Source organism: Marmota marmota, unplaced genomic scaffold (genome assembly GCF_001458135.2).
Source record: "Marmota marmota marmota unplaced genomic scaffold, marMar, whole genome shotgun sequence".
Lineage (NCBI taxonomy): Eukaryota > Metazoa > Chordata > Mammalia > Rodentia > Sciuridae > Marmota > Marmota marmota.
The window spans coordinates 39,918,986-39,936,323 of NW_026000037.1; the positions used below are offsets into that span (position 1 = coordinate 39,918,986).

General features: G+C 37.9%; 1 protein-coding gene across 1 annotated transcript; it reads right to left on the reverse strand.

Annotated features, from left to right (window-relative positions):
- Positions 1 to 1,929: 1,929 nt before the first annotated feature.
- On the reverse strand, positions 1,930 to 12,517 carry Rbm43 (RNA binding motif protein 43). Its single transcript, XM_015479168.2, has 4 exons — positions 12,344 to 12,517; positions 7,041 to 7,251; positions 4,717 to 4,808; positions 1,930 to 3,792 (listed from the first exon to the last, which is right to left on the reverse strand). The coding sequence occupies exons 1-4, from the start codon at positions 12,500 to 12,502 to the stop codon at positions 3,034 to 3,036; spliced, it is 1,221 nt and encodes a 406-aa protein (XP_015334654.2). The 5' UTR covers positions 12,503 to 12,517; the 3' UTR covers positions 1,930 to 3,033.
- Between the last annotated feature and the right edge of the window lie 4,821 nt (positions 12,518 to 17,338).

Below are 17,338 nucleotides of genomic sequence, written 5' to 3' on the forward strand. Positions count from 1 at the left end.
CCCAGGCACGTCCAGGAAAGACACCTTGTGCCTTTCTACCAGCAGCAATTACTGACCAACCTGCTTGACAAGACTATAAGGGAGGCATATTAAACTTGAGTTTGTCTTTCTAGAGAGAATTTCCTACATTGGAGAAAACAGTACTAGAAAAAATGTAAACCCATCCTAAAAAGGGAAAAGAAATTAATATTAACACTATTATGATGATGATAAGTTAGACTATATAGCACAAAAGAGACAGAAAATACTTGGACCCAATAAACACCCATTTATTAAATGCTTATTAAGTGCCAACCCCTGTGTTAAGTTCTATAGATATTAAAAAAAGTAATTCATATATTTCACAAGTATTCGCATATATTCACAAGTAGGAATGCCTACTATATGCCAGCTGCTCTGTTATAAACTGGGGATGAACAAAAGAGAAAAAGAAGTTTCTGCCCTAAAGGATAAGGTTGATATAGGAGTATACATCAGAAACCCACACCCAAAATCATCTTTTTTTTAAAAGTCAGGTTTATTCATTTCCTAGGGCTGCCATACAAATTACTACAAACTGGTGGCTTAAAGCAACAGAAATATATTCTCTCACAGTTCTGAAAGCTAGAATTATAAAATCAATGTCAGCAGGGCCACTCTGTTTGTGAAGGCTCCAGAGAAACCTTCCCTTGCCTCCTGCCACTCCTGGTGGCTCCCGGCAACCCTTGCAGATCCTTGGCTATTGTTGTATCACTCCACTCTCTGCCTCTAACTTGGTCTGTTCAGGCTGCTATAACAAAATACTAGACTAGGTTGCTTATAAACAATGGAAATTTATTGCTCACACTTCCGGAGGCTAGAAATCCAAGATCAAATAACTAGTAGGTTTGCTCTCTGGTAAGGGCTTGCACATGGTGATCCCAGTGAGCCTGCATTGAATCCAAGATTATTTTCATGCAGTTCACCTTGCCAGGTTTTCAACTTGCTTGAGACCCATAACCTCTTTCTTCTTTCCTGTTTCTCCCTTTAGAACAGGATTATCTGTCTTATCCCCTTCCCAACATTATAGTTTGGAAGCCCAAAAACTTGTTAGCTTCATACATGGGCAAGATTTTTGCACAGATTGAATTGCACCCAAGTCTCACCAGTATCTGATTCAGGTGATATTTTAGATGAAACTTTGGATATTAGACTATTAGAGCTGATGCCAGAATCAGTTCATGTCTGGGGCTGTTGGGATAGAATAAAGGTATTTGGCACTTAACAATGACATGAATTTTGGAGGGCCAGGGATAGAATGCTATGAACTCAATGTTTGTGTACCCCCAAAATTCATCTGTGGAAACCCTAATCCCTGATGTGATGATAATTGGAGGTGGGGCCTTCAGGAGGTAATTAAGGCATGAAAGTGTAGCATGATGGAGAAGAGCCCCTCTAAGAGAGATGTTTCCTCTCTTCAGGAATGGAGTTCTCCTCAGGATCCAACCATGCCTTCCCTGCTCTCAGATTCCAGTCCCTCAGTCTCTAAAACTGTAAGAAATAAGCATCTATTGTTTAAGTCACCCGGCAATTTTCGTTATAGCTGTCTGAACTGGCTGAATAGCTCTTTTTACTCTGTTGATTGTGTCCTTTGATGCACAAAAATGTTTTTAAATTTGATGTAGTGCCATCTGTCAGTTTTTTGCTTTTGTTACCTACACTTTTGGTGTCAGAAATACACTATTTAAGGAAACGGAAATTATTTACACATTTAGAATTTAGATGACGAAGGAAAATGAAGGGACATTTTTCTTATTCTTTTTCTACTGACACAATAGTTTGAACGATTATAATCACGTTGTTTAGTTTGAGATGAGCAACTAGGAAGATCTATGCAGTGGCCCAGATACTTAAAATCAATTTAATCTGAAGTTAAATTTAAGGAAGTTAAAGACTTTAAATAAATCATTGTGGCTTTTTCTTTTTTTATTTTATAATTATATCATCAAAGTAGTAGCATTTGAATAAGATCACAGATGTTAAGAATACAGACGTAGACTTAACAATTGTTCAGCTTACAATTTTTAATTTTTCTACAAATTTTTACTTTACATTGGCATAAAACTGATATGCATTCAGTAAAACTATATTTTGAATTTTGAATTTTGATTTACTAACAATATTCAGTGCCATATTTTCGAGTGATACTGGGCAGCTGTGGTGAGTCACAGCTCCCAGTTGGCCATGTGATCACGAAGGCAAATCTTCGGTGTGCTGTGTTTCTACACAGGATGTTCAGTGAGTTCCATGTATTAAACACATTTTAGACTTACAATATTTTCAACTTATATAGCTTATCTGGGTATAATCCCATCTAAGAAAAGGAGCATGTAAATAGCAATTGTAGATTTCATTCAAAATTCCCAACTTAACAGGAGAACTAACATTTTATAAAAGCACATAAGCCAAATAAGTAATAGCAGAACTGCCTCACCTATCCAGCAAACTTATAAAAATGGAATTCAGAAATATATATAGTAATATATAATATATATATGATATATATATATATATATATATATGATATATATATATATATAATACCTCCATTAAAAATACTTTCCAAGTAGTTTCCCAAGTTTTTTGATATCATTCTAATTCTATGAGTAAATACAGACTTGGTAACTATTAACAAGTTGCCAACAGGCATAATGATCATCCAAACTCCCATGTGTTAAGGCTACTTCTTTTCTAATAATTTGGATTTCCAGAGAATATGAGATTTCTTGGAAGTTTAGTTTTTCCAAAGTTTTATTTAGATATTATCTTTGCAATCAGATAGACTAGGTCCCCATTCCTAGGTTCCCAGTCTCATTCTTTTTTAGCTGAATAAATTCACAAGAGTTTTAATTTCCCCAAATCCTAGTTTCTTCCCCTACAACATAAGGATAGTAATGCTCACAAAGAAAGATGGTGACCAAAGGTGAAATGTGAGCTAGACAGAGTGGTACATGGATGGTATAGTCACTACTCGGTAAAGGAAGGGCACTATTAACATCTATGACTGAGATTTTATTAACTAACCTTTTGCCCTATTAATTTCATGACCTCTTTTTTAAATAGGTAAGTGTCAGGAGAAGAACCTATAATGTCAATGTGTGTCTTATGAAAATTAATCAGAACCCTAAGGTATCTTGATTGTAGTTGTTCACATGCCCGTTCAATATTTCTCTTCTCTCTATTTCCCTTTCCTTCCAAAATGAATGTCTCTTTCCTAAGCTCAGAGTGAAGACCCTGAGCCCATTCCTCAATGAGCTCCTTTACGTGCTGTGCACTGTTTGGCCCAGAATCACCTTGAGCACTTGCTAGACAAATGGTGGTGACATCACCATCCACCCTCTCCTGACTTAGAATATTAAATTTGTTCAGTGTGATTTCATAAAACCCACACTTCCATTTCAGGTAAAGGAAAACATCTGTGTCCATCACAAGCATTTCTGAGCTTCTAACAGTTTCAGGTACTAAGGGCCTGAGCGTCTCCACCAAGTTATCACTGCTCTGTAGACTCTTTTGGGGGCTTTGTCTGTTCTGTTTTCTCCCTTCAGTCATAACATTCCTGTTTTTTTCTAAAAGAGAACTTGCTTTTGATAGCAAAGACTCTTTGAGCTTCTTGATAGCCAGAAAGGGTCCTTCCACAGAGATTGTTCCTCCAGGTCCCAAGGGACTGAAGTTTAAAGTTGGGATTTTCTTTTTCAGGTCTATTACCAGGCTTTCCAGGATAATTTGACCACGAAAAACAGAAAGATCAAGGGTAGCTTTCACAGAGCTGAAGACCTAAAATTAAAAAGAAAAATTAAAATAGCACTGCCTACTGAGGCAAAGAAACATAAACAAATTCATTTTTTTTACCAACTTCTTATCATGCAGTCACTTTAAATCAGACTCTAATGGCCAAACCCAGCCTTCCCGGCTTCTCACACCCAGGCAGCCCATCCGTGGTACCCAGGCTGTTCAGTTTGAGATTCAGAGTCCCTTGTTACATACCCTAAAACAGAGGCAGTCACATCATTTTTAGAGGCAAATTGCTCTTTTGAAACAAAGTCTCAATCAATGGATGTGTAACTGATGTGATTCTGCAATCTGTATACGGGGTAAAAATGGGAGTTCATAACCCACTTGAATCAAAGTGTGAAATATGATATATCAAGAACTATGTAATGTTTTGAACAACCAACAATAAAAATTAAAAAAAAAAGAAACAAAGTCTCACGCAGAACACATAGGTATAAACTGTTCTAGTTCCGCTCCATAAGTCCCTCTAGAGTCATCCCCACCCTTCCCTTCCAGTTTGAAGTTCATCACATGGTTACAGAGAATGCCAGGTTTCTTGAAGAATATGGTTTATAAACCAACACTTCAAATTTTTCACTTCTCTTATTTCTACCCTTCCTGCCCTTTCAAAACTCCCTTTTAGTGTGCATCTTAATTTTTTCTCCAAAATAAATCTCTAGGTAGGTACCTGATGTTATCTATAATAACCCAAAAGCTCACTGTCACTTTAAAAGCATTAAGTAGGACACAGAGAAATATAAAAGCAAAAACTTCAAGAAGCAGGTTTGGTCTTTTGTACTGACATGACTCAGGTTAGAGAGCTGAATCCATGAGGTGAGAGAGCACTGTGTGTTTCTTTACACAGGAAAGACTTCACAGGACAAACGGGACCCAGAACTCCCAGCACACCCTCAGCTCATGCCTTACCTTTTCACTAAAGTGAGAGACTGTGAGTTCAGCATGTACCGTCTTCTGAATTGCTAGATGGTGTTTCTTTTGTCTGACAACATTCTCTGCAACTAAGTGGAAACATTAACATCAAAAGTGTTTGTGGCATAACACTAATAATTACTTTAACTCCTAAAAATAGAGAAATTTGATTCTTTTCTTTAGAAAGTCTGAGTTTTTCCTATATTTTTCCTCTAAATCCAACATTTAAATAACTTTTTCCTTTCATTTTAACATATTAAAGTTAATTTCATGTATTAATATGTTCTTAATCATATTTCTTTTATTTTTTTAAAGAGAGAGAGAGAATTTTTTAATTTTTTTTTTTTTTTAAGTTTTCAGCAGACACAACATCTTTGTTTGTATGTGGTGCTGAGGATCGAATCTGGGCCGCATGCATGCCAGGCGAGTACGCTACCGCTTGAGCCACATCCCCAGCCCATCATATTTCTTTTAAAACACACATAGGCCAGGCACAGCAATTCAGGAGGCTGAGGAAGTTCGAGGCCAACCTCAGCAACTTAGCAAAGCCCTAAGCAACTTAGCAAGACCCTGTCTCAAAATAAAAAATAAAAAGGGATGGAGAAGTAGCTTGTTAGAGTCTAACAGTAGCTCAGTGGTAAAGCAGGGTTAAATTCCCTGGGTTAAATTCCCAATGCCAAAACACACACACACACACACACACACACACACACAAGCACAGTACATATATGAATAGAGAACAGAAACCCAAGAGTAAATCCCCCACTCTACTAATACTGGTCACATAAACTCTCATGTCTGTGAATCCAGGGTTCCACACTGTCCTGGTTTTCCTCCTAATTCACTGGCTCCTTTGCTAATTCTCCATATTTTCCCACTCTCTAGATGTTAGAAAGCCCCAGACCTCAGTCCTCAAACTTCTTTACTAACCTATGTCTACCTCCCAGTCAATTCAACACTTCCCACAGCTTTAGACACCAACCTTATATGCGTTGCTTCCAAAATTTTATCTCTGCTCCATTATCTTAATAAGTGCTTCAATGACCCAAAATCAAATTGATAATTATCCCCCTCCTGAACATACTCCATTCAATCTTCCCAACTCAAAAATTCACAAATATCCACGAGTGCCCATCAGCTGCCCTACTGCACCTTTCCAAAGCAGCAATGACTAATATCTCCTGTTCCTCACACAGCGACCAGTATGACCATTGAGAAAAGGCAGTCCTGTTTTGTCAATCCTCTGCTCAGAATTGGATCCTCTACAAGAATAAAATCCAGACATCCTGCCTTGACCCATAGCTACTTAGCAAAAACTGGCCCCAGCTCCCAGTCTAACCACATCTATTGTACACACACACACACACACACAGCCCAATCTCATAAAACTCCAGCCACACAGGCCTCCTTGGTATTCCTCTAAACAACCAGCATGTTTCCCCTGTGGAATTTCTACCTGTCCTTCACCTAGTCTGAAATGTTTTTTTTCCATTTATCTGCATGATTCATTTTCTTATTTCATTCAGGTCCCTGCTCAAATGTCACCTAAACATATGACATCAGGGCTGTGGATATAGATCAGCAGTAGAGCACTTACCTCTAGCATGTACAAGGCCTTGGGTTTGATTCCCAGCACCACCAAATTATATATTCTTTTTAAAAGTGTTTTCCTAGCCACTCTATTTAAATAGCACCATCCATCATGTTTTCTTTCTCTTCTCCCGTATACTTTTTCATAGCAAGTTAGTGTCCTCTGCAGACCCAACTGTATCTATCCCCTATGTCAGGGATGGGGCTAGGGAACAGGATGGCTCCATCTTATCTCAGATCCAAACTGTATTTCTCAATTCAATTTGGTAAGTAATAAAGCAAATACTATGTTAGAATATATCCATATGATAGTTTGAACACAGAACAGCAAAGGGTATAATTGTATTGTATTGAAGCCACCTTAAAGTCCCAAAGTAGTTATCTTGTTTATGGAATTATATATCATTTAAGCAGGGGGATTTTCTACATTTTTCTGCATTTTGCAAGTTTTCTATAAAACTTTTATCCTAAGATACTTTAAAGTATAGGAAAAGAAGAAGTTTACAAAAATTTGCCAGTTACTAACAGTTTTCAAAATTTACCAGTTACTTTTTATCATGAGTCATTTTCATACATTTCTGCTCATACAATGTTGGCCAGTTTTATGTTCAGAATAGAATAATTTAAAGCTACTTCAAATCTTATTTATCCATGAATCATTTCAACAAAATCTAATTTTAATTTCACTGAGTAAGTATTTCTCAAATTATAAAACTTTGATTTGAAAATACCTTTCTTTTCTTTGAATATTACATATGCAACTCCTTTGGTTCTTGTTGGATATATCACATCTTCAATATCTCCACCCTCATTTTTAATGTCTCGGAAGTAAGTCTCCACTAATGTAGTCAGCAACTGATTACTCAAAAGGCCAACAGGAAGACCAGCAACGACAATGGTTCTTTCAAGAGCTCTGGATTTCTTGACATTCGAAACTGATGCCTGTAACAGAAAAAGTAGAATACTATTTAAAAATACAAGCTCTACTTAATGAAAAGTGGGGTCACATAAAGTTAAAAAAAAGTGGGAGGAAGGAGGGAAGGCAAAGGAAAGAACTGGTGCATAGAGTTGACCAAATTATGCCATGTGCATGCATGATTGTATCACAATGCGTTCCAACTTATATATAATGGTAATGCATCAAATAAAAAATAAATACATACAAGGAAGACCAATAGAGTAGAAGAAGAAGATGATAGTACTGGGGATTGAGATGGAGAAAACTATGCTCTAAGCACTTATGAATATGTCAAAAGGAGCCCCACTATTATGCATGACTACAATGCACTAAAAATTTTTAGCCAGCCCACACCTGTAATCCCAGCGACTTGGGAGGTTAAGGCAGGAGCATTGTGAGTTTAAAGCCAGCCTCATCAACATAGTGAGGGCCTGAGCAACATAGCGAGACCCTGTCCCAAAATAAAACAGGAAAAGGGCTGAGGATGTGGCTTAGTGGTAAAGCACCCCTGGGTTCAATCCCTGGTACAAGGGGCAAAAAAAAAAAAAAAAAAGGTTTTAAAAAATAAAAAGAATTTTTAAAAAGCCAAAAGGAAGACCAGCGACTACAATAGTTCTTTCAGAAGATTTGTATTTCTTGAAAGTCAAAACTAATGCTTATAAGAGAAACAGTTATATTATGAATATATTTTAAAATATACTTAATGAAAGTACCATCACATAAAATAGAAGACAATATCTTACTCAATAAAGGCAACAGTGTAACTAGTAGATACTTTTTAAAAAGGGAATAGATCTTTGCTTTATACTATCTACTAACATAAATTATAGCCAAATTTGAAAGTTAAATGTAAAAATGATCCCTTTATTTTTTTTAATAAGTGGAAATGTTGATTAATTGTTCATTTTAGGAAAGCCTAAAAATAATTTAAAAAGGAAATATAAATTTCAAAAATTAAAATGTAAAATAAGATAATCAAATAGTCACAAAATACAGTAATGTGGAAGTGACTATTTTTTATGGATTGTAGATTCCCAAGTCAATAAGCTAGTAAAAAATACATCCCTTTTATTATCAGAATCAGGGGGAAATTACCATTAAAAAAACAAAACCCCAGGAGTAACATGGATACTGTGGTGGAGTAAATCCCACCTTGCAGACGTATCTGAAATTAAATCCAGCCTTAGAAAGAGTGCATGCTATTGTAGCCACCGGGCTGGGCACAGAGTACCAACTGTGCTGGGTTCACTCTCTTTGAACTTCTTGAATTATCCACATAATGCCTTCATTTGCTCCCCAATCCCATTTAGGGAAGTGGATTTGTGAACTTCTCCCAATGCTTACACAGTTAGTCCAGCCTGTGCAACAAAAGAATTACCTGAGGGTGGACAGGATGGCCCAAGGGCCTGAACCATGGTGAATAGACCACTCAGGAGCTCAGGACTCTCAGTCCACAGGACTCTGTACTTAGAATCCGATTCCACAGGGATTGGCAAACTACTTCTGGCCTCCCCAGAGGTAAGAAAAGAGCTTAAGCACACAAACAGTGTCCTGTCCATCCCAAGAACTCCTTAAGATGAAAATAAAAGAATAAACTCAGTTACAATGAAGCAATCAGTGTCGGAGATTTCAATAAATTTCTGAAAGACTGAAAAAACACAAAAGTATATGGAAGACTATGACAGAGAGCAGCAGCTAACCTGGAATAAGCAAATGGATGTTGCAGGGCCAATGATGACAACAGGCACAGCAGAATCACAGAAATGATAAACAAACAAGATGTTGTTGAAAGGCTATTGGTTAAAAAAAACTGCTCCAGTGTCTCCCATGTTACCAGCTCCTAACCTTTCTACACAGAACATACTCTGACAAAGGCAGCTGGTGCAGAACATGGTGGGAAATAGAATTATTTTACTGAAGAAGAAGGAAAAGAGTAAGAGCAAGGGGAAGAGGGGGTCAAAAGGGGGATAGGAGGGAGAGGGGGATGGGAAGGGGGAACTAAATGAACACTCTAGAGAAAACTTGACCAGCCAGTGTGGACAAGTCCTCCTCCTGTTTCTGGCATTTAAAGAAGCCCCAGCCTAACGATCATAAACAAACTACAGTGTGGCATGATTTTGAGTAAATTATAGCAAACAAAAAGAAAAAGGGAAATCCATTTCACCCAGCCACTAGAAACATTTTCCTGTACATAGAAAAGGAAAAATACACATGATATTAGACCAAAAAGAGAAAAAGTAATCACAGCATGCAATGAAGCCCCACTATAAACAGCATTTACTATTTACAATGCAGTATTATTGGTTTTTAACTTTTCAACTGAACTTGCTGTCTTCAAAATATCAAAGACTTAAATAATGGTTACAGAATAAAATGAAAATACACAACTCTGTCAATAAAGAGGTAACAGCAGTTGAGAAAAAATATAGAAAAATCTCCCACACTGAAGAGAATCATGTAATAGTACCCCCATTTTAAGTCCTTTACAGAAGTTACAAAAATAATCCATAGAAGAAGTAAAAGAAGAATAAAAAATAATATTACATTACTTTCAAACTTAAAAGGCAAAGAAAGAAGTCAGAAGTTACCTGAGTGAGATCCTTATTTATCATAGTAGGATTTGACAGAAAATGATTAAGTCAATGTTGACTGCCCCAGCATATGCACTCAGGGCATCTCTGGTATTCAGCTGGCAGCTCGTGAAATAAAGTAGCAAAATGTGCCTGTCTGATGAAGTGAATTTTAGTTCACTTTAAATCAGGTGCATCTGAATGCACCTGAATTTTTTAGAATATTTTGTCAATTAGTTAATCAGTTAGCAAATACTGTATTATTAAATATGTGTTCCATGCCTGGCAATATGCTAGGTTTCAGAAATAATGATACATACAAAGAAATAAAATTTGCCCCTTGCCCTGAAATTCAGTTCCCCCACAAAAATGTAAATCGTTATGTGTGGGGCACTTAGATAGGCTTTAGGATTAAGACTATAAAAAAGGGTGGAGGTCGGTCGGGAGGGTCTATACATGAAAGAGGAGGCAGACACATAAATAAATCTTTTCAAAAGAGCTTGGTATTCATGAAAGAAGTAGATCTATTGCTTTAAGGAGGAAGGAGTCCAACACACTATTTTAGAAGGACACAGACCATTCACAATAAAATCCTAAAATTACAATAAATGCCATCCAAAATTAGAAAGCAAGATTAATTAATTCTGGCTAACAGAGTCTGAAAAAGGCTCCACAAAAGAGAGGTCTTTAAGGCTGAGGTCAAATTTGAATTGATGAGACAAAGATACCAAGAAAAAGCTGGGCAAGGCGGGAGGCATGAAACTGGCTCATGTTGATACATATATAGAACAAAGGGAATGTCTCCAGAAAATAAAATGAGAAAAACTCTATTGGCTATTTGTTTTAGGAGATACTTTTATGGCTGAAAATCATTTATCTAGATTGTACAATGAAACAGCAAAAATATACCAGATGGTAAGTGTGCCTATAGGCAACCTATTCCCAAGTGGTACAATGCAATTTCCCCAAGACAATTCTCCCTTACAAGAGAGGGGTAAAAAAAATGACTGAAAAGATTTTTTTAGATTTTTCAGAAAACCCTATTTCTTGAGATTTGTAATGATATGACATCCTGCTCTAACAACCCCCACCAGCCTCAGTGTGTCAGTGGATAGAGAATTAATTTCTTTTTTGCTCTGCATCAATGTCAAAGAAAATTTATCAATCACTTTAAATTCAAAAAATCACTCTACCTCTATGCCCTCATCAATACTAATACCATATTTCTTCCTCCAAATGTCTGTACATAATTTAATCAAAGAACTTTCTGAGCTAGTATTTTTAGGAGAGAAAACAAAAGACTTTTGTTTTCTAACAATTTAAGAATTTTTATAAATTATCTTGTGATTTATTTCAATGACCTGCCAGGATTCTTCCTTAACTTTCTTTCATATGTCTGAGAAAGTATTGCTAACATATATATAATTCTGCTGAGGACAGTTATGAACAATGAGAATAACTAATCTCTTCTATCCACGATTAGGGAGAAAAAAGAAATAACCTGGAGAAAGAAATTCCTTTCAAGGATTTTGAAACAAGAACAGCATTGAAGTCAAGCGATATTAAGGTGATAGCACTTTTTCCCGTATCATAGTTATCTTTTAAGAAACTTTTGGGCGTCAGGATCCAAAAAGGTATAAAGAAAACTATTTTTTTTAAGTAAGGGACTAGGAAATAATTGGAAGATTCATTCGCTGCGTTTACTTAGATTTCTTTTCTCAAAATCAGTTATTTATTTTCAATGACTATACCTTTACTCTCACCAGGTAAACAAAAGCACATTTGCATCTCACAATTGCTTTTACATTACCAGGACTCGGGGATTTCAGATCAGAAAGTAAAGGCTCTGCCACAGTTTCAAACGCTTGATAGAGGAACACACACACACACACACACACACACACGTACGCGCGCGCAGCTCAGTCTTGAATTTGCTGTCTGTTGTTCCTAGCCAGCACAGATGGTGAAAACACTGAGCCCTTTGTGTCTCTGGATAAAGAACTAAGACCACAAAACCACAAAAGCGAATTCGCACCAGGAGAGACTTCAGGATGCCTCCCTAACTTGTGTCCTTGGTTGAATCCGTTCTTAACTAGCTCTTTCCAAAAGAAGCTGTAACCTTCATTTCTGGGTAATCTGTCCACTTTCGCTCGCCCCCAACCCCCACCACCGAATCGTGGGAGGACAACAGTTTGATCCCTACAGCCTGCAAAGCAACTCCTCCTCGAAACTGCGGTGCGGGGCAGTGGGCGCAGGAGGTCGCAGCCTGTGCCTGGGCCCTTCCTCTCGCAGCCCGAGGTTAATTTCAGTAACGCGCAGCGTCGCAGCAGGGGCAGGTGCAGAGATCTGGGGTTGACCGGCGGCGGGGATTGGTGGCTCTTGGCTGCCCCAGGGCCTCCAGCCCAGCCCCGCACCCTGGACCTGCCCGAGGGGTTCTGCGCCCACTTGGGGGACCTAGGCGACGGCATGGGCCCTGCACCACAAAACCCCAAGAAAAATGACTTGCCATGGTGGAGGAGAGATGCGCCCTTGGCGGCCGCGAGGAAGCCCCAAACCCAGCGGAGCGCGGGCGGTGCAGAGGGCCCGGCAGGCTGGTTTTGGTTTCGTTTTTTTGTTCCCGCTCACTTGGAGACAATACAAGAAAAAGGCGGCCTTTCCATCCCATATGGCTGTTCTGTAGCGGGTGGCCTCTAGGTGGGAGCCAGGACTTGGAAGGGCCGCTGGCACCAGACCAGACATCCTCCATAGTTTTGCAACTTTTGAAAGCACGCTTTCAAAGACAGGCCCGGAGATTCCCTGGCAGAAATTTAGGGATTCTCCCAATGATTCGTCAGTCCTGCACTCAATGGACTCTGGATGCTCCTTCCGAACCCTCAGTATTCCCCCTACAGTATTCCTGGGTGGTCTCTTCTCCCAGATTGACAAATACACAGGATGAAAAGCATAGTCCCTGCCAATAGGGAGCTGACCACCTATATGCAAATATAAAATGTCAACATAAATGATGTCTATGAAAAATATTAAACTTTGCTGTAGAATTGGATTCAGGCAGTGCTGGATTTCTGAGTCTGGCTCTTGGGGCAAAGGGAATCCACATAGGTAACAAGTTCAAAGTAAAATTAAAGAGAACACGAAAAAGGCAAGTGGATGGCCAATGTGAAGATGCTTGGGCTTATCCCTAATAAAGACATACACATTGAAATCACAACGCGATACCGTTTTTCCCAGCGTTAGCCGGTCTGTAAAGAACATCAATGTTGTTGCAAGTCGTGGGAACATTTTGAAGGATTTTGACCCCTATAGAGGGATCTCAGACCACAGCACTCCAACATGGCTCAGTATGCTGAGTACTTTAAATGAAGGACTTCGGTCAAAAGAGTCTCTTCCTGGGCCCTCCTGGGCCCTCCTGTATCCTTCCCCTTTTCTGCCCTTAGCCAATCAAAGAAACCGGAATTTCTCTTCTTCCAGGTGGGTGAAGGAAACTAGAATCCCCCCCCCCGCCCCCAATAAACAAGCCATTGAACCTAGAAAGTCACTCTACGCCTTCTCCCTGTTCCCTTGAAGACCCTCGTTCTAGAGAAGTCCTGCCCTATACCCAGGACGAAGGAATGCTACACAGGGAAACCAAGAAGAATCTGAACCGCCTTGCTGGGCCCGTGGTATTGGGCCAGTCTGTTATCGTTAGATAATACCTTTGATGCAGTCACGTTTCTGCACAGCTGTCCTTCATCAACATAAGCATAAAAATAGTTTTCTCTGGGTCTTCAATTCTGAATGCTCCTGTCACATAAAACTTTTAATTAATAAATGATGCTTTTTCTCTTGATAACCTTGTTGTTGTTGTTGTTGTTGTTGTTAAAGAAGTGTGACCTTTATGATGGCTTAGGAAAATGTAACACCTTCTCAATTCTACACTATGAACACATAAAATGCAAGAAATAAAATGTACATATCCTTAGACTTAGCAATTCATTTTTAGTAGTGAACCTGAAGTGAAAGTAGCAAGTGATACTAAGATGTTGTATGAAATTTTTAATTGTATGTTTCTTGCTACACAGGTAATAATAATTTCTTTTAAAAACTGATCCACTCAATGAATGGAGCTCTCTGTTGTATAGATGATGGTATCTCTACAAGACATGAGGCTATGAAGATTTTAAAACAGAATGAGGTAGATTTACACAAAATTTATAGTTTATCTCCATATTCATATATTCAGGTACCCATTTGAATGGCCTAATAAGAATCTAAAATTTAATGATATAAAATGAAAAGCTGACGACACATGTAATAGTTAATGTGTCAATTTGACTGGGCTAGAGAATGCCCAGTAAAATGTTATTTCTAGGTATGTCTGTGAATGTTTCTAGGAGAGATTGGCAATTGAATTGGAAAACTGAAGTAAAAAGGATCCACCCTCACGAATATAGATAGGCATCATCCAATCTGTTGAGGACAAAAAGGTAGAAGATGGGTAAATACATTCTTCCTTTTGGAGCAGGAACATCCCTCCCCTGCTCTCAGACACTAGCAGTTGTGATTCTTGGGCCTTCAGACTCAGACTGGAATTACAGGACCAGCTTTTCCAGGACTCCAGCTTGCAAGTAGATCATGCAACTTCTCTTCATGAGCCAGTCCCTCATAAGAAATCTCTTTCTAAGTATCTATGTATTTCCTAATGGTTCTGTTCCTCTGAAGAACCCTGACTAATACATATGGTCAAATAATTTTCAACAAGAGTATCAAGACCATTGAATGGGTAAAAGACTGTCTGAAGAAGCTGTTGAATATTGAAAATCTTAAAATCTTTGGTGCCAGGTATGGTGCACACATCTACTCAATGAGATTTCAGAATTGCTTTGGCTTGGTGTCTCTCACTCTTTCCCTTTCCATGTGGGAGAGTTTATTGCACTTACCATTCTCAGTTCCATCACTGAATATTGGGTGTGTTGCAGTCTCTAGATACGGTTCAGACCTGATAGAGAAACTGCCACGTGTCACTGACAGTTCACACTTTCTGAGTTTGATGCCTTGATTGGATGGAATTTTTGGTTCTATTCTTTTGGGGATGAGGTGAGTATATTTTGTGTATGAAGAAGAATGAACCGAATGATAGTGATTCAAAGGACAGGGCAAACTATGCTGGTGATTATTCTGGCCCAGCAAAATCTGGTTCTCCTAACTTTACAAGGATTTTCTAGACTCCTTATATTTGAATGGGTCTAGGTAACTATTTCTTGACTGAGATATGAGAACAAATGACAAGGGTCAGTTTTGGATCACAGCATTTAATTACTGGTCCAAGTCTCTCCAGACTCTGCTTTTACCCAGCTCTGTGATTCTGGAGGTATATCTCAAGATGGGGCTTCCAAGTGATAAGGATACAGAGACTCCCCTGCCGAGTTGTACTAGACATTGTGCATGATGGGTAAAACTGGCTTCCCCATCCCCTCAAACTAAGGATTGAACCCAGGCATGCTCTACCACTGAGCAACATCCCCAGTGGCCCCACCTTTGTCTTTTGGAGACAGAGTCTCACTAAGTTGCTGACACCAGCCTCAAACTTCCATTCCTCCTGCCTCATCCTCCTGAGTAGCTGGGATTACAGTTGTGCACCACCATGCCTGGCTAAACTTCTGTTCTTTATAAATTATCAAGTCTGAGATTATCTATAATAGCAACAGATAACAAAATAAGACACTCTCAACATTTTCAAGAGCTTTAATCTGACTATTTCCAAAGAAAAATAGGCATAGGATTTTTAAAGGGTAAATATAAAGATTTATTATGAATTTTAACATTTTTAAACACCAGCTTTCATTCCTAACAAAAATATAAAAATAATGAATACTTCTGATGGTACTAAAACCTAAAAATATCAGGGAAAAAAAACTTTTCCCTTTTAATTTCAGGTGGAAGCTAGCATTTAAAAGGTTTAGAAACTTCTAAATTTCTTGTCAAAATATGACTTAATTCGGCTTTCCAGCTCTTCATGAAACATATAATGTCAGAATAAATGTCCTTCACCAAAAAAAGAACTTTACCTTCTCTGAATAGGATTTTAAATTTTATGCTTAAAGTTTCCGCAAATTAAGAACAATGAAATGCTAATAAACTGGGTCTCTTTCCAAATTACACTTAAACCCAGGGAGGGCAGGAACCATGTGCTACCTTCAGCCATTCTTGGTATCTAGAGGGAGAAGTAATGAGCCCCTAGTGCCGGGGTCCTGCCCTAGCGGGGTCCAGGGAGTCCTGAAGGATGAGTGGCGTCGGCGAAAAGATGAGACAGGAGTCGTTCCGTTCGAGCAATCTCCAGAGAGAGAGCTAATGCAGCTTTCTCTGGGTCATCTTTTATTACAATTTTTCTCATCATTATAGATTCAGAATACGTCATTGATTATATAATTTAAAACTTTGCCAAAACATGACATTTCCTTAACCATGATTGGGGGTACAAAAAATGTAACATTAATTTACATTTTTCCAGGATATGTCCTTCAGTTATATAATTATTAAAAGTACAGAATCATTAATAAAATACGTCACTAATTTCATTTTTCAGATTTTCCCAAGATTTACTATTTTTCCCAAGATATGCTATTTTCTTATTAACTAATGCCAAACTATGTAACCAGACTCTAAGTCTCCTAACCAATCATTAACCTAAAGTACACTTGTACTTTATTTCTAATCTAAAATTCCCATCTAAAAAAGTCCCTTTAAATCTTATATTTAAAATATCCTGAAGTTTATTAATCATTCTTAAAACATATCAGAAACCTATACAACTAAAAACTTAAGAATTTCTAAACTTAAGAATCTAAATAAAATAATATTTCTAACATTATTCTAAAACTGTGTCTTATAAAGCTGTTTTAATTAATTCCTAAATTTATTCTCATAAAACTGGTTGAGCTACTTTCTCAAAGAGTTTCTTTGTTTCTCAGTCAAGGTGCACTAGTTCTCATATCTTTATAATCTTTCTCAATAGAAAGTAAGTTCTAAAAATCAATCCACTTTCCACCAATATTAACTATGCTCATCATATATCCCTATGTAAAGTAAGAAAGGGTTTATAAAAAGAGAAAGATATATCTTTATATGTTTTAACTTTCCTAAGTGTATAATATAACTTTCCTTAATCAAAAATGAAACTGCATGTGGTGAACTTTGTGAAATAAGCATACTGATTAGGTTTTCTAAGAGGCTGGAAATATGGGCTTGGGTTCTAGTTGATATAATCAATTTGGTGCCTAAAATTCTCATGACCTTTCAAAGGATGATTGTTGTCCATTATCAGGTTTATCCACAATGTACTGAGATAGAAGAACAGCCTTCTACTTTGTCCTTGATATGCTGAGGGGTAGTAGAACCACCTCCAAGGCATGAACTACCTGTTATGTTCTAGCCATCTGAAATTTAATTTGTTTGGCATTTAACATACTCATGCCTCCTGTCAGAAACATAAGCATGAAAATGAAAAGTCCCAATTACATAAAAA

Bases quoted from the DNA above. Each gene is read 5' to 3' on its own strand.
- Rbm43 (XM_015479168.2), bottom strand. From the start codon at position 12,502: ATGGGATGGAAAGGCCGCCTTTTTCTTGTATTGTCTCCAAGTGAGCGG. The intron at 7,252-12,343 runs GCAAGTCATTTT...TTTCTGTTACAG, and splicing joins CGCATCTCTCCTCCACCATG to GCATCAGTTTCGAATGTCAA. The intron at 4,809-7,040 runs GTATTTTCAAAT...GTTTCCACTTAG, and splicing joins AATATTCAAAGAAAAGAAAG to TTGCAGAGAATGTTGTCAGA.